Source organism: Meleagris gallopavo, chromosome 14, assembly GCF_000146605.3.
Source record: "Meleagris gallopavo isolate NT-WF06-2002-E0010 breed Aviagen turkey brand Nicholas breeding stock chromosome 14, Turkey_5.1, whole genome shotgun sequence".
Lineage (NCBI taxonomy): Eukaryota > Metazoa > Chordata > Aves > Galliformes > Phasianidae > Meleagris > Meleagris gallopavo.
In genome coordinates this window covers 8498837-8524821 of record NC_015024.2, presented here as the reverse complement: position 1 = coordinate 8524821, position 25985 = coordinate 8498837, and the positions used below count along the sequence as shown (strand labels likewise).

The 25985-nt window shown below is 45.6% G+C and overlaps 1 protein-coding gene across 5 annotated transcripts in view; it reads right to left on the bottom strand.

The window, feature by feature from the left end:
- The window catches only part of FLNB (filamin B), a 67194-nt gene that overhangs the window by 35760 nt on the left and 5449 nt on the right, over nucleotides 1-25985 (bottom strand). For all 5 annotated transcript variants that reach the window (XM_010718511.2, XM_010718515.2, XM_010718513.2 and 2 more), the window contains exons 2-8: nucleotides 8517-8765; nucleotides 7473-7570; nucleotides 6311-6458; nucleotides 3704-3822; nucleotides 2911-2988; nucleotides 2124-2286; nucleotides 682-879 (exon numbers count right to left, since the gene is read on the bottom strand). In XM_010718511.2, the coding sequence (XP_010716813.2) occupies nucleotides 682-879; nucleotides 2124-2286; nucleotides 2911-2988; nucleotides 3704-3822; nucleotides 6311-6458; nucleotides 7473-7570; nucleotides 8517-8765 (1053 nt within the window). The remainder of the gene's footprint in view (nucleotides 1-681; nucleotides 880-2123; nucleotides 2287-2910; nucleotides 2989-3703; nucleotides 3823-6310; nucleotides 6459-7472; nucleotides 7571-8516; nucleotides 8766-25985) is intronic.

The window sequence follows — 25985 nt, the reverse complement described above, 5'->3', positions numbered from 1 at the left end:
GAGAACTCGGTGGGAGCATACATGAGCAAGTCTACCTTGGAGTGAGAAAGGCTCCCAGAGCCCTTACACAATTAAGCCAGGCAGTCTGTGGTTAAGCAAGTTTCACTGACTGGGTGACACAGTGTTTCAGTTTGCTTGCAACTTTCTTCCCCATCCCCAACAAAAACCCTCTTGGCTGGGGCAAGCTGCAGGCTAGAAGCTTACAAACAGCAAACATGACAGAGCATCCTGCACACCTCTTACCAACTATGAAGCCATTAGCAGTGAAGTCCAAAATTCCACAAATGGAGGGTAGCTCAGGAGAGATGAGCAGAGATCTAAAAGCATAGGAGCACGTAAGGATGGAACAGAAAGCAAGTTAAGTGTCAGTTCAGGAGGAAAACAGTAAATATAGTCATTTGAGGAGCAAAGGTGGAAAATAGCAAGACATTGCACAGCTGCATAAAACACTCAAAAAAAAATAAATATATATATATATCAGGGTCAGCTAAATGTTCAAAGGTCTAGGCAGAAAGGAAACTCTTGCACCAAAAGCCACATGTTTTGTCCAGGTGAACACTCAGTGAACCAGGTCTAAAGTGTTGAAAGATAAAGAAAATGCCCAAGTCAAGATTCAAGCAAATTCTGTGATCCCAAGGTGAAAAGTGACCATCTCTTTAGGCACATTTTGAAAAAGCATACCCTCTCCAATGAGAACATTGCAAGGAGTTTTGGGAATTGCCTCCCCCGCAAAAGTCACTTTGACAACGTGAGGACCAGCTTGGACAGGTTTGTAGACACAACGATAGACTTGGTTGCCTTTGTCTTCTACTGCAACTTCAGCAAGGCATCTTCCCTGAGGATCCTCCACTTCCACGATCACGTCACCCACACCAGCACCTGCAAAGGAAACCAGCTGTGCTGAGCTTGACCTTCCCCACAGCTTCATATTGTGTTCAGGAAAAGAGCCAGCACTGGGCTCAGCCAACTGTGCTCCACTGTTATCCCCTGTACAGTGTAAATGTTCAGCCTCTGCTGACAGCAACTGGAGGCTGAAGTAAGGTGGGGACAAGGCAGCATGATGGCACTCCATGAAGCCATCAAACCGACAGGGCTCTGCCAGCCCCTGCATAAGGCTTCATAACTACATTCCATCAGTGGATATACATACAATCTGGTTATCTCACTGCTAAAGCCAATCACAGACTAGCCCACAACTTTCCCAGTTAATTCAATTCTCTCATGTTTTGCAGCAGTTTAGATTAAGATATTGGACAGCACATATCCCCTGGTCTGAACAAGGATTCCTTCTCTGCTGGAGTATATGTATTCACTTTTGCTTGGACACCTGCTCCTTACTGGTTTTTATTTAATTCATTACACAATGAAAACAGTTTTTCAGACACTTTCAGAGGCCCGATGTGCCCGTACATGATTCAGACCGCACCCTCACCAATTAGAGACTGAATATAGCACTTCCCCTCATCATAATCACATTTAATTTTACTTCTAAGCACCCTTGGGTAGAATGCAATTTAAGATATGATACTCAGCATATTTCAGTGTTTCAGTACTTCACGTAGCTGCCCCAAGTAGTTTCGCATTGTTCTAAATGAATTAGCATTTGCAACATCTTATTGACTCACTCCTCTAGGCTACAGCATTGCCCTAACAGCAGGCAACAAGCAACATGATGGAGATGTTCTAATGAAGATAGTAACCCACTATAATTAGGAGAGAGTTTCAACCAGTTTGTCAGTGAAACATCAATGTAGCACCGGATCAGATTCTCTCTGCAATGCTAAATACAGAACACATTAAGCTTTTACAGTCAATTTACAGTTCATCATTCAGAGGTAGGTACTTCATTTCCCTATTTAAAAGTAGTAGTGGGAAGAAACCACCCAAGAATTTGCCTGCTGCCATGTGGCAAGCTCATGACAAATTTCAGGGTAACGTTTCACATCTTCCCACCCCAACTTAGCTCAGCATGCCAAAAGCTTCACATACAGCTGAAGCCTCCAGAGTAGCCTATTATTTCACTTCTGAACTCCATGAGTTGAAAATCCTCGTTCCTCCAAAACTCAGGTTCTCCTTACATCTGAGAAAGCTGCAGGATTTCAGCATTCATTCATTCTGCTTACCTGCTGTGTAGAGATCAAAGTAGGTAGGCTTGTTGGCAATGTTTCCTGTTGCCTCCAGTCCTGGACCCTTCGCTGTTACTTTGCTTGCATCTCCCTGGGCTTTGTCAACGTTCACTTCAAAAGGACTCTTTGAGATGTGTTGTCCAGCAAATAGGACTGAAACCTAGGGACAGACAGCATCAGCTCCATATTCAACAGGGCAAAGCTTGGCTCAGCTGCCCCGAGGCCAAAGGTCTGAATATCTCAGAGGCAAGAGAGACCACACAGCAGACAACCTAGAGAGCTGTACGTATCTTTTCAGGCTGGCTGTATGGACCAGCTGCTCATGCAAGTGCTAAGCAATGGCATCACCCACCAAAAACCTGCTTCTGCAGACCCCTGGGGACAGAGCTGGGTGGAGACCCTTCCCTGCAAAAGCCCTACAGCAGACAGCATGATCAGCAAAACAACTGGTTACTCTCCTCCACACCTCAGTGACAACCCACAAAACTGGTTTCATGAGCTGCAAGAAGTGGCTCCAGGTGAGAGAAAAGCCAGCTGTGGTACTGCCTACAAGCCCCCCACCTCACTGAACACCCACACACTTTCTCCCTACACATGCACACCCTTTCCCTTGAGAGGGGAATAGCTCAGAGAGAAATAAGGCTACATCAGATTGCTAATCCTTCAAGATGCCCAAAGGCTATTACCACCAGTAGTAAACATGCAGTTCCCATGGGCTCACATTAACAATCAGCTGAATAGCTCATTTAGCAAGAGAATTCTGGTTATTTGACACACAACCTACCTTGTGAGGTCCAGTAACCTTTGGCATGTACTGAACTGAATAGGTCTTGTTTTTGTCACTGGATGGCATTATTTTCGCCTAGGAAAGAAAACACAGCTGTCTTTGAGCTGTGCCTATGCACAACAGCCTAAGACTTTCCTGTTTTGCATTTAATACTCTGAACAGTCAGCAGCATCAGTGTCATGTTTCTATGGGAGCAGGTATACTTGCTAGATCCTCAATAAATACCAGAAAATTATTTGTCTTCAGATGAGAAGCAAGCTATCTTTTCCCCTGCCCTCTCTTTGCTGTTAATTGCTCTACTAAGGCAGGCCAAAACTGAGGAGACATTAAGTCCAATGTACAGCTGTATTTCTCTGGAATGTCGTAATATGATCAAGTGGAGTACTTGGATGAGAAATTTCTATAAACATTAAAACCAGTATTTTAACTCAAAATGATTCATGGCTTCTAAATAGCTGCTTTAGCCATTCTTGCAGAATGAGTAAGGGCAGATAGTGATTTAGTACTGTGCGTTATCTAAACGCCCATCAGAATGTATTTGGCCAGTCAAGCTAAAGCACTACAACTACTGGACATTAGACTTGTGTTGCTTAGTTGCAGACAGCAAAAAAAAATTTCAGGCTCATCTAGTAAGGCAATTGTGAGGAAAAGCTTGAAGTTTGCATTTCTGATAGACTGTATTTTGTAACTTTTCTAGATTACTTATCTCGTGGAAGACAACAGTTACTACAAAATCACCGGTGTTTTGACTAGCTTTATGTTTTCCCCACAAAATTTTTAACATACATACCTCTTCCCTGTTTCCTTCTGGATCCTCTACAAAGACCATCAGGTCTCCCTGCCCAGCACTGATGGTGTCTACCGTGAAGATGGCAGGCTGCTTCACCATGTTCCCATGAGGTTCAATTCCTGCAAGGTAGATGAAGAGCAGCATGTTAGCTGCTACAACACCCAAGAGACAGCTTGGAGACTACCCACAAGCTGCTCAGATTCACCATTCTTCGAAAGCTGCTCAAACAATTTTGCCAGTGAAGTCTATAGAAATGGCATGCAGAAACCTTTTCACACCATTAAAATCCTGCAATTCAGCACCACTTCCATCTAACTTAATCAGTTTCTTTATTTCTTAGCACAAGGCCTGCTAGAGCATGCATTTACCAGCAGGATTTCATCATATCTCTGCACTTAGCCCCAGGTTGTTACACCTGTCATGGTACTGTCAGACTGGGTGGGAAGAACTTCCCAAAGTTGCTGGTTCCAGACTAGCCCGAACATATATACCTTCCTTCCCAGAGTATTACTCGTCAGCTTATTCATAAAACCGTGGGCACTCCAGAGTACAATTAGTGGAAAGTGCACTGTCTGATAGATTATAAAGGAAGTGGTTGTGAACAACAGAATTCCTGAGCTTGTTTATCTTCAGAAAACAATAACTTGAGAGCAATGCAAGGAAGATTATGTTTTCACTAGGAAATCTGAGCATTCTGATAAGGTGTTAACAATTGACATATTCATTCTTTCAAACTAACCCTTAGATTATCATCTAGTTTAAACAGCTATAAATTCACTGTGCGTATCTTCAGTTCATTGTACGGGCATTAGGACTTGGTATTTGAGTATCCCTCCTACTGCAGGCACAAAGACAAGGACAGCTTATCCCCAGAAGATGGTTTCAAACGCGATGGCATTAATCATAGCACTTTCTTAGCCTACATTTAATCTAAATTTCACCCTCTTCTCAGAGATCTGCTTTGGCTGGTTAAATGAGAACTCATCATGCATCACTGACAATCTCACAACACCTCTGCAGGTTCACTTCACGTTATGCTTACAGATGTTATGCTTTCCTGCTCCAGAAGGAAATTAGCAGTATCCAGGGTGCTTCACCTAAGATTCACTTTGAAAGGTTATGAATAACTTACTGCAGTACTTGAAGAAATATAATAAAAAAAAAAAATTAAGACTGATCAACTTCACACTTGATGATTACCTTATTCTGGAAGCATGAAGAACTGTTACCTATATGCCCCAAAGACGCTGCCCAGTTTGACAGCAATCTCTTGCTGCTGGATTCACCTTCCAGTCCTGAAGTGCATCAGCAGTCAGAACTGTCATTTATACTTAGTGACTCAATTTTGGCATTTAAGAGGGAAAATATTCATCTTTCAATAGCTGCTCATTCACTGTAATTTCCATTACAATGGCTACAGAGCTCTTGGGCACTGAAGTAGACTTTGAAAGAGTGTGAACGTGACTGGAGCCAGACCTGGCAGACTGATGCAGGTTGATCAGTCATTCACAGTCTGACAAATGTCTCCATGCACTGCAGTTTGCAGAGGAAGTCACCAACAAAGAACATAAACCCCCAAGAAAGGAAAATCACTTCTGACTACACTAATCACTCATCAGTGCTCAGACAGTATCCATGTCCATTCAACTACCTACGTTTCCAGTTCAAAAAACCACCAAGAAAAAAAAACAAAACTAAGGAAAGTCTTTTTTCTTTCCATTACATTCTTCTACACCCAATTCTGAAATCCACTAATGCTAAGAATCTTGATGGACCAGCAACAGGCTGGAACAATACAGAAGAGAGAATAAAGAGCACCATATAAATGACATCTTGCTATATCCCAACAACTTTAAAGAAAGAAGACTGTTACTCATTTAGCTGTTATTGTATTCCAATCTACAGTAGAACCACATCAAAAGTAACAGGAATTGTACATGTAAAATGTAATATGAATGCATATGTAAATCTACAAATGCACAAATGTTCATGGATGAGTCATTCCAATTAGCAAATGCGGTCTTTAGAGTAAAAGCTCAGCACTATTTAATGTTTGAAGGGTTACCAAAGCACCTTTCTGCATGTGCAAACAAGGTATTCTTACAAAGCAACCAATTCAAATAACCCATTTAGGATTAATGTATCCTAATATGTATCTGCCACAGGTCTAAGAAACTTATTTCTCCTCCTCTACACAGCACCTGCTTAGAGATGCACATAGATGGAAAGATGTTTTTCCTCTTTAAAGAAGTACTTTACCATCAGAAGCATTCAGCATTGTATAAGTGACCGTCAGCAGCAATACTGCTAGCGTAAATTTCATACCAAGGCTGTTCCAGCCCCATTTAGTTTCTTCTTCCATCTGCAGACTGTAAGACCAACAGCTTGCAAAACAGGTTCAGAGTTTGGGGAATTTACATGTTAGAACTAGGAGTGTCTTTTGGACTACATCCATGTATTTCTGAAACTAGGCACCACACCAAGAGTACACAAGTGAAACTTTGAAGTCTGTTACAGTAGGCCTGGAGTTCAACACAAGCAGAAAACTCCACCCAGCTTTCTGAAGAGTTAAACACTCTGCTCAGCTTAAGCTTACTGAGTCCTTACCTCTGCCATAAGCTCTTGCTTTCTTTGGATTCAGTTTGGGTTTTAAAGGAGCTCCTGGCTTCAGCTTGGCTTTAGGGAACTGTGACAGGTAAGTCATTACAGAGTGTTCATCCACATCAGGGTGGATAATTTCCTCAGGAGTAATAACCTGAAACACAGCACAATTAAATATATTGTTATCAGTGCTTGGATACGGCATGTCAACAGAGAAACAGAGCTACGGTACAAATTCTTGTGTTTCAAAACTCCCACACTCTAATGTGATTTCTTACATTCATTTCTCTGTGATAAAACCTAGTTCATTTATCATCTCATAGCAAGAAAATCAAGCAGCTCATTATGGTCCCACTGCAGTTTGGGAGGCAAGGGATTCCTGCACTTTGATTATCAGGGGGTTCTCATGAGGCTGCAAAAAGCTAAATGGTGGCAAGCCAAAGACAGTGCAGCCACACTCACCCTGAAAAGCAGCATGGGGATAACTGAAACCAAAGAACTAGGGATTCGTAATGCTGTGTCTTAGGGCCTTGAAGTGCAAAGCCTATAAAGTAAGACTTGGGACATTCTTTTCCTGCTCTCAGGATACAAGGTGCTCCAAAAGCCCCAGAGACTCCAGCACTTTTGTTCAGTTTTATCAGCATGAAAATAACCTGATCTGTAAATATACTGTCCTCTATTTAAAAGTCACCTTTGGAAATGATTTCTTAGTCCAGTGAGTTTTTATCTCAGATAATTAATTCATAGAATCATTAAGGTTGGAAAAGACCACTAAGACCATCCAGGCCAACCCCTAGTCCAACCCCACCATGTCCACTAATCATGTCCCACAGTGCCACATTGCCTCGGCTCTGGAAGACCTGTGCCAGTGCCTCACTGCTGTTTTGGAGAACAAATTTTTCCTAACATCCAGTGCAGCAAAACACTCAGGCATCACTAGAAGTGTACTATCTCCCCACTCCACATATTTGCAACACTGGCAACCTTTAGCACAAAACCCTACACTAAACCTCATAACCAGAGCTCTGAAATATAATGGTACATTTCTCAGGAAGTTTTGCTTAAGTAAACTGTGACCTTCAAAAGTGTCTAAGCAATTTCCCCTGCTTTCCCCAATCTTAGCACACTGTAAGAACCAACTCACGCAGTGCTTCCCACACCGCCTTACCTGCGGCACGCCCAGCCAGTCATCCGCCTGCTGCATGGCCTCACGAGCGTTGTCAACAGGCTTGCTTGGGTCCCAGGTCTCCCAGTCAGGGCACAGGCCTGCAAGGAAGTTTCATCATTAGCCACTGCCTGCAGAGAAGCTTCCCTAGCTGACAAAACCAGGTAGAAACTCCACAGCTACTTGTAATGATGTTGCCGTAAAGACATTTGGACCCTGGCAAGAGCAACCCAAATGGGACAAGCGCATGCTGCTCGCTGAAATGCTTCTCGGACAACAACCAGCATCTCCAGGGGCTCTTCCAACTCAGTATTAGGCAGCCCGTTCCAAAAACCTCCCACCCACCTTGCCTGTCAGCACAAAAGACATACAGCTTCTGGGTCAGCCACACAGAGCACAGTTTTACATTTAAACTGTGGAAGACGTTGCTCTAAATTCACCACAAATACACCCAGGGATCCTTTACATTCTGGTGGTTCTCCTGCAGCACATTTCAAGAAGGGATTTCAGCTGCCTGCAACACTACCCCAGATTGCATTAGCAAGGCTGTATTATGAGAAAGTGAGGAAACTGCCTTTTTCACACTTCATCACATTGCTTGCCTTAAGCTGCACAGTTGTAACTTGCTAACCACTGAAGTTGCAGGCAGCGTGCGGTTTCTGACTGCCCTGCACTCCTGTGCAATCCTCTCTCAGGAGGACACACGAAGCCTCCTGCTGCACCCTGAAGCCGAGAGGTTGTTGGCACTTGCTGTGGGAAGAAGTCTGTCTTGCACTTGGGAGCCAGCACTTGTGCCTTTGTCCCTTGCATCCAATACAAGACTTAGATGCAGCACCACCAACAATGCAAACGCACATTCTGCTTTAGGCCAGTACTCTCCTTTACCAGATCATTTACAACGTGCTGCTTTCCACAGCTGGCCTCTTTAGACTCCAGTTTTCCTGACAGCCTTGCTCCCGCCTTCAGTACAGCCCTGAAAACCTCCCTTCATGAACAGCAGAGCAGCCCCAAGAAGAGGGGAAAAGGAAACGTTGACCAAAGGCTTACCTGGAGCACAGCTGTCAACGAGAGCCCCAAGTGCTTTGCCATCCTGCCAGTTCTGATTGAAGTTTGTGATGGGTAGGTAAGGGATTTTGTTCTGAATCCAGCCCAGCAGCCTTTGCTTGGGGGTCTGCTTCTTTGCATCGTCATCACCCTCATCCTCCCACACAGGCATGGAAATCGAGTAGTGGAGGATGAGGGTCCATATCAGACCAAGGATCAACTTCAAGTTTCCATCAACTATGGCTTTACTATCTGGAAGACAAAAGTCAGACATTTGATTATTTCCTATTCTATACGAGGCACATTTTTAAGTTCTTCTCTTGTGCCCAGGTAATCCAGGTGAGAAGCATTTAGGTCGCCACAGGCACTTGCACAGGCAACAACCCTGGTTTGTTTGATCTCAACCAAAACAGGGCTATCCTGCAACCTTTCAGGATGTCCTTGTACCAAGTGATCTTATCATTCAGAGCAGCAATTGCCACCAGAATAATTGCACAGGGATCTTAATGAGCACTAGCTAGCAAATGAAAAGTGTTCAGTGCTCTGATGGCCTACAGTTCAAATTCAGGATGCTTATAGGTAAAGTCAACAAGTGCTGAGCATGCTTTGCTCAGTCCTATTCAACTCATGTACCACAGCAATACTTCAATATCATATTATCAACATACAGAGGCCTTGACTTTCAAAAAAAAGTGATTACACAGAACAGCTACCAAAAAAAGCAAGCAACAGGGCATCTCCTTTAACCCAGTGATCACATGGAGCTTTGAATATTCACATGGTTTCACAATAGGACGGTATGTCCTGAGCAGATAATACTCTAACATCAGACCTTGAGTGGCATGTTATCTTTCTGAACAGCTAATGTTTCATTTTGCTTAGATTTTATTTACATTTTTTAAAGCATCAGTTTTGACTAATCTTACAGAACAATGCTAAGTGTCTGGGATGTGAATACTCATAGCTGGTCTCACATTCAGCCTGAGATGTACAACAGATAGCCAGAAAGTGAGTAAAGCCTGCTGGATTTTAATGACCGGCTGTGAAGAAAAAGACAACATCACACAAACACTGCTGTTTGCCCCAGCACCTTGTGCTCCTCTCCCTCTCCCCAAATGAAAGGCAAGCTGTTTAGCAGAGGAAATCCCTCCCTGGAAAGTTGCAAGGGAGCAGCTTTTGCACCAGAGCAGAAGGCACAGCTAAGTTTCATATGAATCATAGAACGGCTTGGGTTAGAAGGCACTTTAAAAATCACTGAGCTCCAACTCTCTTGCCCTCCACCAAATCAGGCTGCCCAAAATCCCATCTAACCTGGCCTTGAGTATCTCCAGGAATGTGGCATTCACAACTTCTCTGTGCACGGGAGCATCCCAAGGCCTTGCTGGCTGGCTCAGCACAGTACAAAGATGCGCAAGCAGTTACCAAGGCTGCAGCAGACCAAGTGCCCCAACACCCATCCCACAGCAGGACCACCCCTCACAACACAGTGCAGGCCACTGAGCCTCATGCCAGAAACATCTCCAAGCTTTAGCTTCAGATTTATACTGACATCGGCATTTTTACTAGAATGGATGTAGCAGTGATTTAGCGTGCTACAAATAAATTTGTCTCAGAACGCCATCCAGCATTCCCAGGGATAAAAGCCAGCGGGACAGAGTCACCTCGAGCACACTGCTACACGCACGTTACTCAGGATAAAGAATAGCCTGTTCCATGTTTACAGCACATAAATATGTCTCAGAGCAGATGTACCGTGGTCACTGCAGCAGCCGAGCAGCTTCCTCCAGCCCCACCACCTCTGAGGGCACAACACAAGAGCAGGGTTAAGAGCCCACGCTCAAAAGCTTCTCCTGCAGCACAGGAACCCCCAGCCCCAGCAGCAGGAAGAAGTCACAGCAGGAGCGGGACAGCTCTTCCTCCCTGAGGCTGATGCCGTCCATGCAGTGGTACTTTGTTAGCAGTCAGTTTGCTCTTACAATCCCCATACTTCCTGACATGCATAGGGATCTCATGATGTAATTTTTTCCAAGCCTGCCTGCAGGAGGGCTTGTCTCCTCTCCTTTAGGGTGGGAAGAAGGGAGGGAGAACTTCTAGGCAGGACAAACCTTATCAGCACCCTACGGAATACCCACAGGGATCCCTTCCGCTTCCACCAGAGCTCAGCCCTGGCTCGCCTGGGCTCTGAAATCCCTCAGAATTCAAAAGAACCCTTTGAGGTTCACAAAGAAATCAGTCTAGCCCAAAGCAGCTTCATTTCCAAGCAGCAGTGTAAAGCTCAGCTCTGCTGGAGTGCTTTGTGTTTTCTGCAAAGCAGAAAAGGCTCTGCTTTGATGGAACTCTTTTAAATAGCAAACTGAGACCATACAGTGTCTGTCTTCTTGGAGGTCTCTTGATGTTAACATGCAAACACCAGACACAGATCAGCAGACCAGTGAGCAGCTGGGCCTGTACTAACCCACTCAGTACAACCAAGCCTGCAACCACCTCCACCAAGCGCACACTGCCAGTGCAAAACATCCAAGACTGGAACATAGAAAAAAAAAAAAAATGTTTCCAGTTACACTTAAGCACCAACAATTATTACTCCAGGCACTGTCATGTACCACAGCTTGGCCAGTTTTCCAGTGGAATTCACCCATCCCCTGGTTTGCCTAAAGACACTTTTCCTGGCTGTAGCAGACTGGAAAATGGATGATATGAACAGCAGATCTTGCAGCACTGCTTTCCTACCATGAACACTACTTTAGCCATACTTATTTCTCATACAGTCTACTCTTTGAAGCTTTACAGAGCCTTTCAAACCATGTTCTTCTGATTACTCCTCTGAAGCTTGTGGTAAGTCTACAGCATGGAGACGTACATTTACTGCAGTCACTGTTTCAGGGGCACGATGCAACCGCACAGCCCCTCCAGCACACACTTTCACCATCAGCAAAGTCTGATGAATTAGGCAGATGGGAACAAATTGTCTGCTTTTTGATCTGCAACAAAAATGGGAAGATTTACAATGCATTCATGAGGTCATGGGTCAGTCTCTGCTCTCAGGTAGCAGAGATAAGACAAGAATTAATGGTCTTAAGTTGCACCAGGGGAGGTTCAGGTTGGATATTAAAAAAAAATTATTCTCAGGAAAAGTGGCAGGGCTCTGGAATTGGAAGGAAAGTGGTAAAGTCTCTGTCTGTGAAAGTGTTCAAGAAACATGGAGGTGTGGCACTGACAGCCATGGTTTAGTGGACATGGTGGAGATGGGTTGTGGTTGGACTTGCTGATCTCGGAGGTATTTCCCAATCTTAATGATTCTATGAATGCACATGGTAGGGACAGGTTGACTGTTGGACTCAGAGATCTGGGAGACCTTTCCCCATCTTAATGATGAAAGCTTAGTATTTTAGGTTATACTCTCTCTCACATCAGGCTCTGGTTGCAACAAATGAGTCTAAGTGCACATTCAGGGCATGGAGGGATGTGTATGTTCCCACAGCCTGAAGTAAGGAGCCCTGTCTGCACTTAATTCACATTATGAAGCCTCAGCAAACGTCTGCAAGGCCCATTCTCATGTAGAGCATCAAGAGCTTGCTCACTGGAGCTGGTGGGAGATGTCTGCTTTTGCACTTGTGAGGACTTGAGCACAGCAGCAAACAGACAATCAAATTCAAAAGTGTTATCATCAGAGTACCCAAAGGAGTAGCTTATAGCAGGGTTTTTGTTTGTTTTTCCTGTGGCCTCCAAGCAGCATACAGCTTAGGCCCAAGGTGCAAGCCCTGTGGCCTGCATGGCACACTGAAGCCAGCCTGCAGCAGCCAGCAAACAGCCCAGCACTGCACTCAGTGCATCGGGAAGGCCGAGTGCTATGGGATGGCTGCCAGCACAACTTGCTTGTTCAGTGCTGGTGTTGGTTCTGCAGAACAGCTCAAGCACTCGCTCTTCTGCTAAAGACAAGAAAAAAAGCCTATATATAGCCTACAACATTAAGTTTTATGTAGGAGTATCCTGCTTCTTAGTCAGCTATTAGGTTTTAAGTGGCTGCCTGGTAGGGTAAAGAGGAAAACAGACCGAACCAGAGCTAGTTTGCTTCCCCCATCACACCTCAGAGTCTAGATTGTAATTCTGACCCTTTTATTATCCTATTAACTAAGTGGCAACCAGCCCAAAAAATGGATTATGGAGATTCCATAGGACTGCAGTACACGCCAATTTCAGTCTTGACACGGAACCAAGTTTTAACTGCTTGAGCTGATTTATAATTGTTGCTCTATACTAAATATTAACATGATATGTTACACTTGGACACGTTAACACAGCACTCTTTAGAGCACAGAGGAAGGCATTACAGTGCTTAGTTTAGAGCTAGTAACATAACTTGTTTGAGCCTCAAATGCGACCGTCTCAAGGCAAATGTGTGCCATTTTTAAATCTTAGGCAACAACACACTTCACAACCCAACCTCCCATGTGGAAAACAGCCAAGGTTGCAAAGCTTGGTGCTCTGTGTTTGTACTTGCTGCTGCCCCGACAGAAAGAGTCAAAGTTGAAACCTGGCCTTGATCTGAAGTTTGCAAATTCACCTACTCCAGTGGAGACTTCACCTGAAGTTGTGCACCATAGCAAGCAGGACACCAAGATTCCCCTCTTCATCTTGGCTCTTTAACTAAAGGATGTCTTCAGGCTTTTAAGTCACTATATCCATGTCTAAGAACATTCTACATCTTTTGCCTTTAAACTAAGTGCCTTGGTCAAATTACAATTGTATTTTAAGCTATAAAAATAATTATTGCTTCATTTCAAGAGTTAGTCCTTCAAGTGAAATTCTTGTGTTCTTATGCATCTTTCACAACAGCCTCCCTTGCCTGTCTCAGAGTTTTTCCTAGCCCAGCACACATTTATTATTTCAGTCAGCTTTATACTAGAAGATAGATGGTTTTCAGAGTTAAAAATAATAATAATAGTGTTAATAAATCAAAATAATAAATCTTCCCACATGCAGCACAAGAGGCCCCTCACTCCTCTACTTTAAAAATTTCCAAGTCACAACACCATGGAAAATTCCAAGCAGATTTCCAGGAAAAAGGGAAAAAGTCTTCTCCATGAGGGCTGTCGCACACTGGAGCAGAAGCCCAGAGAGACTGTAACATCTCCATCATCAGGTATGCTCAAACTCAAGAGGACACTGCCTTGAGCAAGCTGAATGAGCTGAACCTAATAAGTACTTGCCTTGGAGAATATGACCTTCAACAGTCTCTCTGAAAAGAAATTATTCCACAAATCAAAAAAGTCCTAGTGTTACAAGCAAGCCTTAGAATAGCATATTTTGCTTATGTGCAAGTCTGCCTAAGGTTGAGATTAAGCACAAGTACTACATTAGCTGTGGCAAGGTTCCTTGAACTCTGCCCCACAGTAGGGCTGCAAGTCATTTTCTGTTGGACAATTAGTGGAAACAAGATAAGCTACCGCAGCAGACAGCTTCCTTACTAAACTGAGCTGTAATGCAGACTGTGCTAAGTCTTGTGAAACAAACGAAGGACTGAAAAAGCATTTCTGAGTACTGAATTTTTTTTAAAGCTGTTTCTTAGCTACAGCCGCTTGATCGGTCTGAGCAAAGTCATCTCATACATTCTGCCTTCAGCCTTCACATGTGAAAGCTCTACCACAGCTTGGACTAATCTTCACATCCAGCTCTTCTAAAAAGCACTCGCTCTCTCCGATCTTCACGTTGGTCTCATTTACAACTTAATGATGCCTTATGTGGAAGAAGATGACAAACTCGAAATACATGATCCTTAATAAAAAATAAAGGTGTGGTCCAGTAACAGCACTTTCTTCACGGAAGGAACTCATAACAGTGCAAAGTTCATCTCAATTACACATCACTTATTCTAAGCGCTGTTATCTTGCAGCTTATGAGTTCTTCCTCATTATTTTCATCTAGCATTGAATAGTTACAGTAATTGTAGGGGGATCAAAAGTGAAGCACTCATTAAGGCTTTATATTCTGCAACAACTAAACCTCACATTGAACCGAGCTCTTTCAAAGCCCTTCTCCACATTGTTTGTGCATGCCAAACAGATGTAGTATACAGATGAGATGGAGCTAAGATGAGCAAGCTGTCTAAGGAAATTCTTCACCAAAGCACACAGTATGTGTTCACAGGCTTACTGTGCCTGCTAAAGACATTAGCAACATCCTCTGTAGGGATAGCACGTCTTTAAATCAATTACACAGGTTCCTCTGTGCTTTCAGAAATACTCCAATTGTTTCCTTCAATGAGCCCTTAAGCTTAGGTCTACCTCGCAGCTTCTCAGAGCTCAGCACACAGCTTGCCGTCTGGACGCGTGCAGTCAGCTTACCCAGGGAAAGCACAAGTTGTGCTCCCCACACATAGTTGGCACCGGGATAGCTGAATTCCAGCCAGGTTCCTGGATTCGTAGCCATAACCTGGTAGCCTCTAATGGCAACACACTCCAGCCTGACTGCATCTCAGCCATGTTTGCAGCTTGTGCTGTGACCCACATAAGTGTTTCTCTGCACCCAGCTCACCTGTATATCAGCCAAGGCTCTGCATTGTGCTAAGTTGCAGCACGGATGCTGCCAGAGGTCAACAAGAGCATCATCTGCATCCTGAGGCAGTTTAAGTGAACACATCAGCTCCACCAAGCTTTGTAAAAAGTTCTGTAACTCCTTTCTAACAAGAATTTTTCTGCGAGGGGTGGCATTACACTGGAGAACTGTAAACAGTCTGATCTGGACACAGGCAGGAAGATGGGAAAGCAGTGGTTTTGTTGCAAGAGGAGGGAAACCATTTTCCTCTCTGCCTACCCGTGTGATCAGTTATTAAGAAATTTGAGCCCCTCAGAGGAATCTGACATTCTAGAAATCAGGAGATTAAACCCTATAATTCATGGGGTTCAATAGTTTTTTTTTGTTGTTGTGTTTTAAACTTTAACTGAATTTGAAACCATCCAGCATAGTCAAAGACCTTAGACAGCTATCACATCCATGCCCCTGTACTGCATGCCTGTTGGGCCTGAGAAGGAACTCTTAGGAGGTACAACAGGCAACTGTAAAAATAAAGTCAAATTCAGCCCCTTCAGTGCAAGCTTGGGGGAAAAAAAAAAGAAAAAAAGGCCTTTAATACAGAAAGAATCAAACCAACGGGGCTCTGAGGAGCAAAACACTCACTAAAATAGTACTGCTCAACTTCTTAATGGGCACCTACTTAGCAATGCATATGCATAGGAGTAAGGTGCAACAGGAAGGGAGCTTAAGCTGGCAGCCACTAGCCCAGTTTCTCCAAAAGCAAGGGGAACCCAATGTAGTTGGAAGGAGAAGTCAGAAACTTCAGAGTTAGGAACTGCTAGTTGCAGGAGTGGAGGAAAAAAAGTCAGATCACATTCCTTCCTACTCTCACTCTGATATAGGGCTCCCGTGGCCTTAAGAGCCATATACTAAGCTACAGACACAAGTAAAACATGCTGATCTGACATGCAGCTGTTGCCTGTGGTTCTTCCTGCTCAAGCACACCCTTTTGCAGTGAGTGCTCTCTGGGGACAACTCTGCCATGGGAGCTCTTGCAGAAGGAGAGGGCATCAGAGACACCTGAGCTCAGTAGCATCGCCACAGGAGTGTCCCAGAGTGGGAAGGACAAGCAGGTACAAGGAGAGCTCGGTGATGCCTGCATGCCTCAGGGAAGAGCAAGGATACAATGCAAAGGGTAAGGGCTACCAGTCACACCAGCTGCTTAAGACTCAGCTGCCCTCTGCCAAGCAAGTCCTGGTTTGCAGCTGCAGAACCACAGATGCAGATACCCAGCCACCAGACAATGCACAAGAATGCCATGCTAATTATTTTCCTTTTCAGGAAAAAGAAGTCGGTGTGAATGTTCAGCCTCTGTGCTTCAGTGAGCTTCCACAAGCACTACTTTGTTTGCTGCCAGCCCCATGAGGCAGCACACCAGCCCCAGCCCCCTGCACTACCATGCTCTGTGCCCCAGGCCCCAGCGAGGCTGGCGAGCCCCTGCCCGATGACACCGACTCCTGCAAGCCCCCCGCAGCTCCCAGGATTGCCAATGGGAAGCGGGCCTGCTGCAGGCCATGACATCACCACCAAAACCGCCAGACAACCAGCCCCACACGCAAACAAAGCGCATTCCCCGCTGCTGAGCTCATCCGGTGTCAGCCAGGCCACCGCAGCTCCCACTCGCCTTCAACAGGGACATGGACACACTGCTGTGTGCCCTCAACAGAAGAGCTCTGCTTTCGGGGTAAAGAAACGAGCAAAGTGTGGCTGCAGATGCCAGCAGCCCTTCATGCTGCACCGTACAACAGAGACCAAGGGCTTTTTCCACTGAGGATGTTCCAGCACATGGTGAGGCTGCATATGGTGGGCCCCAGTCACAGGGCAGCTTCACGCAGTGACTGGCCACAACAAGCCCACTGGAGACCTGTGCCCTAACAGCCAGCAGAGTGCTCTAGTGGACAAGAAGGCCAGTGGCATCCTGGGGTTAAGAACATTAAGAAGAATGCATTAAAAAGAGCATGGCCAACAGCTTGAGGGAGGTGATCCTCCTCTCTGCTCTGCCCTTACAATGCACATCAGGAACAGCATGCAGTTCTGGGCTCCTCAGTTCAAGAAAGACTGCTGAGACAGTCCAGTGGAGGGCCACAGAAATGAGGGGGCTAGACCATCTCCCATATGATGAAAGGCTGAAGGATCTGGGACTAATATGAGACCCCCTACAATTCTGAGAAAGGCCCGGGAAAGGCGTGGGAAGCACGGGATCACATCCCCACACCAGCAGGGAGGCACTAGGAGGCCGGAAGGATGATGAGAGCAAGCCACAAAAGATAATTATTCATTTGGGAATTACATGTAGAGGAAAGTCCCTGAGCTTTGGGAACAAGCATGTTGGAAAGTAGACTTCTGCTAAATGGTGAAAGGAGGGAGACAAAAAGAAAGGCATTCTCTTGCCTCTGCCACATCCTGCTGAGACAGCCATGAGAAATGATTGCCTCTACTTTTGAAACTAAGCAACCCTATGGCACAGGATGGTGAAGAGGAATGACCCTCATCAGGTCAGCAATGCTGCTGCAGCACAGTGAGCCTTTGCATTCCCATCACAGCAGGTCAGCAACACTGCTACCCAATTCAGAGGAATATGGTTCTATCCTAACTGAGACATGAAAACTTCAGTCAAATGCAAAAAATACTTGTCTAGGAGTTTGATAACTGGAGGGTGTTGTTGCATGCAAACAAAAAAGTGCCTTCTCACAACACATCCTGTACCTATACAACTAGAAAACCAAGCCTTGATCAGCAAGAATGCACTGATAAAAGCAGCTGTGGAGTCAGATTTCTGCAAATGTAACACAACAAAAGCACTGAAGGGTGAGAGCACTGTAACCATCTCTGGATTACGGTAGTCCTAAAATTCAACTGTTCACTGCAGGTTGCAGCAAGGCTTAAGACTTTACCAGTTCTTGCAAATACCTTCCAGGGACCAACAGAGAGGCATGTGACAAGTCTTTAGCACTGTCTTATGTCTTACATTACTGGGGTTAAAAAAAAAAAAAAGCACAACGTAAGGGGGAAATCAGCCAGCAACTCCACCATTAGGCATCAGTGCACTGGAGACAAAAATGGAATTGACCCCACCTGCATCATTTCGCCTTCCTTCTCCCACTCTACACCTTGGGTATCACACTGCCAGCACTTCTGGCTCTATCCCCAAGAGCAGTAAGGCCAAGCAGTCACATGTGCTGCAGAGACTTCGAGATGCCAGGGTGACCTCTGCTTTACTGAGGAGTAGATTTACTCACACTGAGAGTAGGTCAAGATGGCTGTAAGAAACAGAGTGTAAAGCTCTGCAGAGATAAATGAGCCCGTTCAGATAGGGCTGTCTAATGCCTTCTGTGCAGCAGACGCCAGGCACGAAGGCTGCTTGGATGGACTTTCTGAAGCCAAAAACAACACGTCGGAAACTATCAAAAATGATTACTGTCTGGGGAATTCCTTGGCCATAATACACATTGAGATTCAATTTTTCCATCTGAAACCAGAATCACTGTAAGGACACAGGGCTGCTTGAAGGAAATCCCCATTGATGGTTGGTCCGTGCAGAGCTGCAATCTCTGCACCATGCTGCAGCACTAAACAGCTTAAGATTGGAGCATGCTTTGTGGTCCTGGGCTGGTAACACATCAGAAGATATTCCGCCAGTTATTTCAGCTTTTGAAAGGATTTGTGGTTTGTCCAAGTCTTTTTCTCTGATATTGAGCACCTAATAGCATAGCTCTGAGATTTATTTTTTATTTTATTATTATTATTATTTTTTTTAAGTATTTAAGCCCAAAAACACTGTAACAGATACTCTATAGCTGTCTGCAGCTTTGTGATAAGCTTACTGCAGAACTTATCAGGAAGTCAGCTGTCTCTGCCTTAACATTTCCTCAAAAAGTGATAGGAAAGATTAATTCATCTCTAACACAACCACATCCTTGCTATAGAAAGTGCTCATCATCCCACACAGGAGAATATCGTGTTTATGATGTTCTGGTGACAAGCTGCTCACTCAAGGAGCAGGCCCATATAATTCACCCAGTGGTGGCAGCTGCTTATTGGACAGTACCCGTGAGAGGAACACTCAGAAGCAAGAGGGCAATGGCAGCTCTAGAGAGAGGCACAGCCACACGGGTGGTCTCTAAGCACCTTAAGAAGGGCCAGATGGGATTAATGGCATAGCTTCAGCACACATTAACCACAGCTGCATGACACGTGCCTGTGCAGAGCGCATACCCTCTCACCCACGCTTCCCAGCACTCCGTCACCGTCTGCGCTCACTGCACAGCCAAGTTTCAGGACACACAGATGCACAAGCATCACCCTGAGAAGCCAGTCATCACAGTGCTGCTTCCCACCCTGTGCCCAGGACCATCCTGCTGCCCTCTCTTGCAGGCAGCACGACCGTGGCCTGCAGGCAGCAGGAGCTCTGCTCTGACATGGCCAGCAAAACCCAGCTTTATTGGGAGCTCCTCAGGCATGATGGGCTCTGCTAACAGCACTTCCCAGCCAGCACGCAGGGATACCATCTTTTCTGTCTGAAGGTTGGACTTGAAGCCTTTTGACAAAATGCTTCACACAAACCTTTCCAAACTTCACAAGCTCTCTGCATGGCCTCCAGGGACAGCACTTTGCCACATACTGAACAGGGTGCAGCCAGTTACCCAGCCACGGGATCTAGTTTTTCCACTTGCAGCCTCACGTTGTTCACATTTGCAAGCCAACTGCATCTTGCATTCCTAGCACAGTACAGAAAAATGAAGCACTGGCTTTAGGGGCAATGTCACTAGAGCCAAAACAGTTGCAGACAAACTGCTCTGCCTGACCTCGTTCTGTACCACCTCCTCATTTCACACCTATCAGGACTAAAGACAAGCTCATTCAGGAGTAAGATTTATGCCCAGAGACAATCACTGCATGTCCCACAGCACATCTCCACCCCAGAGTCTATGTATCATTTGCATTTCTGCACATGCACACCATAGCTTTGCTATTTAAGCAGCCGTCAGTTCCCAGGAACCAATTCCATGTTATCCAAGAACAGATTAATGGCACACCAATCCAAACAGGCAAGTCCAGTCTAGCCTGCATGAGACCAGTCTGAGATTTTGATATTCAGACCCATGACCATACCCCTTACAGTCACACAGAAGACTACCAGGTTTGGTGCTATGTTAGGCCACCTTGCTCCTTATCAGTTCCTCAGTTTCACCATAAAAACATTTAGCAGCATGCCTCACTGTTACCTCCCTTCAGACAGAGCAAAAATCCCACAGGTATTTCTCCTATAGATGGTGACTGGGCTGCTCCTCTTATTGATCATTTTGATGCTTGAGCTTGAATACATCTGCTGCCCAGGTTTCTGCTTCAGGAACCTTCTTTCTTTACACATAGGCTACAGAATATTTCATCTTCTATGTTTAAATAATAAAGTTGGTTAATTAAAATATTTAAGCTTCCCCGCCTTAGGCAGCGTTTTCAACCAATAGCTGCAGCAGCTCATGTCAAGCAGTTCGTTTTTCTCTCCTAATAAGAAAAATGTTAGTTGTACATAGTCTAGCTTCAGTTACTTAGCTCTATCAGAAATGGTATTACTTCATTTTTAAATACTGAGTTCAGCACTATGCTATGCTGTGATACCATAGCAACATGTAAGGCAGATGTATTGAGGCAGATTTTTCTGTTGCTGGTTCCAGGGGGTTCCCTGGCTCAGCTACAGGTGCTGGGCAGAGCTTTACTCGGAAACCCCACACACCTCAGCTGCTCTCTGGGACAGAGTCAGCAGCATCTCACTCATGTCTGCTGCCCCTGGTGCTGTGGTCTCAGCTGCCAAACTGGTGTTTTACCTGTTCAGCAGCACCAAAAGAATAAGGCAAGCCTAAGTGCCACAGCTAATCACTGCTTTACACAAGCACCTTGGATGGAAGATCTGTCCTGCAGAAGCTTACCTCATGCTGTGCCCTGATCCTGGGTCATGCACTTTTGCAGATTCAGCAGCCAGGAGCTCAAGATGGCACACCTCTGGTTCCAGAGCAAGAAGACAACCATGGGACAGCACAAGGACCAAGCCTGGGGCTCTGGTGCCCGTCTGCATTGCAGAGCGAGCCACCCATGGGACCCTCACGGGATGCTCCAAACCAACTCCCCGCGCAAAGCTCTTTTTAGGCTGAATCCTCGTTTCTGGAGAACTGTCATTTTTAAGTTCCCATCAACTCCCCAGTGCACTGGGGCATCCAGAAGCCCCTCAGCTGGGAGTGGCAATGTCACAGCTGCATCCAGGGGATGCTTAGCCATGGCAGCCAAACAGCCTTCATCCTAACAGAGTACAGCATCACCACCCTGCCTCCTGGCACCGTATCCCACAGGTATTGAGGGATAGGGAAGTATTATTTTATAAAATAGAAGTGACATGCATTTTGGTAACATGCCACACAGTGGGAAAAGTCTAGGAATACACCCTTTGTGTACACATACACACACAACTCTTTGCGATAGACTCCTCACATGCCAAAGCTCACAGAAAGTGAGGATGCTGGTGGCGACAGGGTTAATTCTTTGGGACAAGGTCTCTGCAATAGCCTTCCTCAGGAGTCCCACATGCTCCTGTCTCTGTAAATGTCTGCAAGTCGTTAGCTTGTTCACTAATGCTCACTGAGCAGCCACTAATCATCTGGCTGTGACAGCACCAAGGTCAGGGCTGTGCCATCCAGCCTTTAAAGCGGCAATGAGCTGAGTGAAAAAACATAAATGTTGCCTTTTTTTTTTTTTTTAAACCCCTATGTACCAGAGGAGAATCTAAGCCACTAGAAGAAAGTCTCAGAGCTTTCCTGCTTCTTTTTGGGTGGAAAGAACTCTTACCGGCAAGCTGTTAGCTGTGCTGCTTCTGTACAGCTTTGGGGAGCACTAGGGCTCACAGCAGCCAAGACCACAGCAATCCTCAATAGCCTGGTTTTGTATCTCATTCAGCTTTCGACAGCTGGATTGAACTGGAAATCCTCACCCTTGTTTACTGCTAGGTAAGGTCAGGAACACGACCTGTGCCAGCTGGGATCTTCTGGGGTAGCAGCTGTACTGATGAGCAGTAGGACTTTTCTACCACTCCTAATTGATGCAGCCATTCAGTTGTCCAACACGCACACTGTGTACTCAGCTAAGAGTGTCTAATTATTCATTTCTAATAGCGCTAGATACCACAGGGCTGCACAATGACCACAAAGCTCACACCCACACAAGTGGCTAGGAGTTCCCATACCCAGCACAACGTTAGCTCTCACCAACTTCCTTTTCACATACAGGCTTTGTTTTCTGTCTGTAGGAAGGGAATAGTTCTCCGCATTCTTGAGAGATGACACAGGCACACTTTCTCAGATGTACAGTTATCCCTGGACACTCATGTTGGTCTTTTGGGATAGTACATCAATATGAGCACAGCACAGACCAGTCACAGACTCCCCAGTTATCCTTACCCAGGTTTTGTCCAAGAGCAAGATGCAGCAAAGGTAGTTCCCATTACCTAGCCTGATTCCCATAAGGAACAGAATGCCACTTCTCCATCCACTCAGGGCTATGAGAACTACAGCAGGATTCATCATGACCCATTCAGCAGATACCTCCAGACTAATCCAGGCAGTTTGAGCTACTTCTGCATAGCAGAATCCCCACGAGGCAAGTATTAGAAGTTTTTACAAGTTCTCAGATAACAGAAGCCAACAAGTCCATGGCCAGCAAGCTTCATATAATTCTGGTGGTAGCCTGCACACCCACATTGAGAAGATCAACCACTCATGAGTTGGGAGCATTGACTACACTACTACAGAATGCCCCTGAGCTCCAGACCAACAGCTTTCACGCATTTTTTTTCTGGAATCCAGAAGCCACAGCATCTGGGACTGAGCTCAGGCTATGGCACTGGAAGTTCACACTCCAGTAAGAGTCATCACATTTTCCCTAGCAGTCAACAGCCTAGTTTTTCTTTATAGCTGCATTTTCATCCCAAGCCTGAAAGAAGTAATCTTCAGATACAACCAAATTTGCTTCTGTTTGACTTTTAATTAGATCATTGATTTTGTTCAAGCAGTTACATAAGTTATCAGACATTTTGCATGCAGCCACATTGTTACTCAACAGCCAGATTAGAGTCGAAACAATGTGATTAGCATCCCGGTCTTCCCACAGTCGGTATGATAGACCTGCTCAGACATCAACTTCGCCCCACAGGGAAATCTGAAAACAAATCATGTCTGTGAGAGTGACAGAGCACCACTGTGACAAACAAGTACTGCAAGAAGCAGCACCTCTGCAGAAGTACCCAAGTCACAGTTTACCTATGTTGAACATCCAACAGCAGTCCTGCTCCTAGCTCTTGCACAGAAACTTGCTTTTCAGTGTTTCTGGAACAACTCAGATCAATGCAAAGATCATTCAGTTCAGTGTTTTAGAGCAGACTGAGAAGTACGAGTGCCACAGATTATGTGGGAAATCTATAAACTCAGTTACAGAGACTTGCAGAGAAGGAAACCCTGCAAACATCTGCAGTCTGAGTGTTACTTCACTTTACAGCCTCCCGCACCGTCAAGATGACAGTTTGGCACCAACGCTGTTCAAGAAGTCAATGTTCCCCATTTCACAGAAAGGGTCATAAGTCTGGTTAACACAAGATTCTTACCTTCTACCTGCAAGGCATGTTTGTCATCAGGCCCCTTCCCAGTCAGGGTGATGCACCACAGCGGTATGCAGGACAGGATGGGGCAGCTGCAGCTCGGACACTTTGCTTGTACTGCCTGAGCCCAGGGACCTGCTGCACACACACCTTGTGACAAAGGGAAGGCTGCACCAAAGATATGTTCCAAGGTGCACATCAGGGTTTTGGCTCTCAGACACACAAGGACTGGTCTCAGAAGTCTACCAAAGTTATGCTGCAGTGACTGCTATAAGATTTTTGTTTGAAAAGGCAATGTAAAGCAATTAATTACACCAAATAAAAGAAGGATAGTAGGGCGTTAGCATCGAGCCACAGGGAACAGTATTTCCTCTTCTGTGTTTGAATAACCTTCAGATTCACGTATCATGGATGTTTGTTCACAGTGCAAGTCTGCTCCCACAGCTTCGTGCACTGTGCCCAGGAGGAGACATTTCAAAGCTTATTTACACGGCACTTCATGGGCTGCCACCTACAGCGTGCTTCAAGCCCACCAACCACACCAGTGCCCATACAGCCTCAGGAACGCATACACACGGGTTTTGTCACCTTGCAAGGGCAGATGTAGACTAATCAAGAACAGCAGGCAGCCAGGAGCAGCTCGGTTGGCCAACAGGGCCGCAGGCAAGAGCAGGTCACAGCTGCCCCAGGCGCAGGCCATGCAGCTGCCCTGCAGGCCTCAGTGCAGGAGGCGGGTGGAAACGGCCCGGCCATGAGCCAGCAGGAAGGGCGGCCTCACAGCTTTTGGTTACTGCTCTGCAGCCACAAAAACGCTTCCACCACACCCAGGATTGCTGCAGAAGTGTGCCTGCACTGACCCAGCCTGCCTGAGCTGAAGGCCTGAGTGGAAGAGATCTGGTTCCAGAAGAACTTCAGTAAAACCAGTGCTAAGCATCAGAGCTGCTGTGTTTCCCACTGTCCCATGTCAGGCACTGCGGGCTGCACTTCTCCCAGCAGAGCACGAGGCTGGGTCTGGGGTCAAGAGGAGAAGATCGGGTTTGGGGGCCATCCATGTCCACTTTGCCCTCAGAGGTGCCAGTCCTTGGGAGCCATGCTGCACCACCACCAGCTCACAAGTGCTCCGACAAAGAAATACATCATGGTTTGCCCAGTGCCATGCAGCAAGGCAGAAGGAGCAGCAAATTATGATGTCACCACAGCCTGCAGCCATTTTCATGCTGTTATTCAGTTGTACTGCCAGGGAAGCTTGCGCAGCCTCTCACTGCTGTTAGGAGAAACTGTTCATTCCTTTGCAAGAGTGCTCCCTGCCTGGGCATTCAAAGCCACATCACAACCAACCTGCAGGCTGACTGCGACAGTCTGCTGTACTTCAGAGTTATTTTCTGTAGATCAGTGATATATCAGAAAAACTTATGCTTTAAAATAAGAGTTTTACTTCAGCATGGACTAGTTCTACCCCACTAGGTGAGCTGTCTGCTTCCTTAAGCTGTAGGGAACACTACCCAACAAATCCAAGGAAGCACCCTATCAACAAGAAGACTGTACAGTTACAAAAGATCATTCTCCTCAGAGGGTTTGGTTTGCTAAAGAGCTATGGCTGCTTTGTTTCAATGGCAGCACTAGCAGGAATCCCAAGCTACTCCACTCCACCACACCAGCAGGGACTGAATTCTGCTGCTCCAGCCCCTGCCCACCCCCAGGCAGCTCCAGGGCAGGAGAACATCCGCTGCTTCGTCAGTCAGCACAAGGCTTCCCCAGGAACTTGGGCAAGACCACATCTGGCTGCTGTTTGAAGTCGCCTCATTTGTTTTTCCTAACAAAAAAATAGCCATTTCTATTATTGCAAGGGTCATGAGCACTACCACTGAAACGCATATGCTATGTCTTGCTTCTACTTTGCTAGCATCATACTACAGATGTTAAACTTCCAACTTACAGCACAACAGTGTTTTGCATTAGGAATTGTAAGCCATTAAGCCCACTACAGCAAATTCATTCCTTACTATGATGTACCAGATGTTATGTGGACACTCAAGGTTAGTTGTAGAGAGTGACAAAGCTGAAGAAAGCTCAGAGACAGTGTTATAGTCCAGAGAACCATCTGGTTATGATAAAACAAACTCACTGTAAGGCCTTCAACTACAGGATCTTGGATTTAGCTCCTAACAATGCAGAAGAAAGTGTCTTCCCTATTAAATTACAGGATACTCAGGAGGAATGTGAACAGGCAGGAGTGTGAACTACAGGCTTTTTTTTTTTTT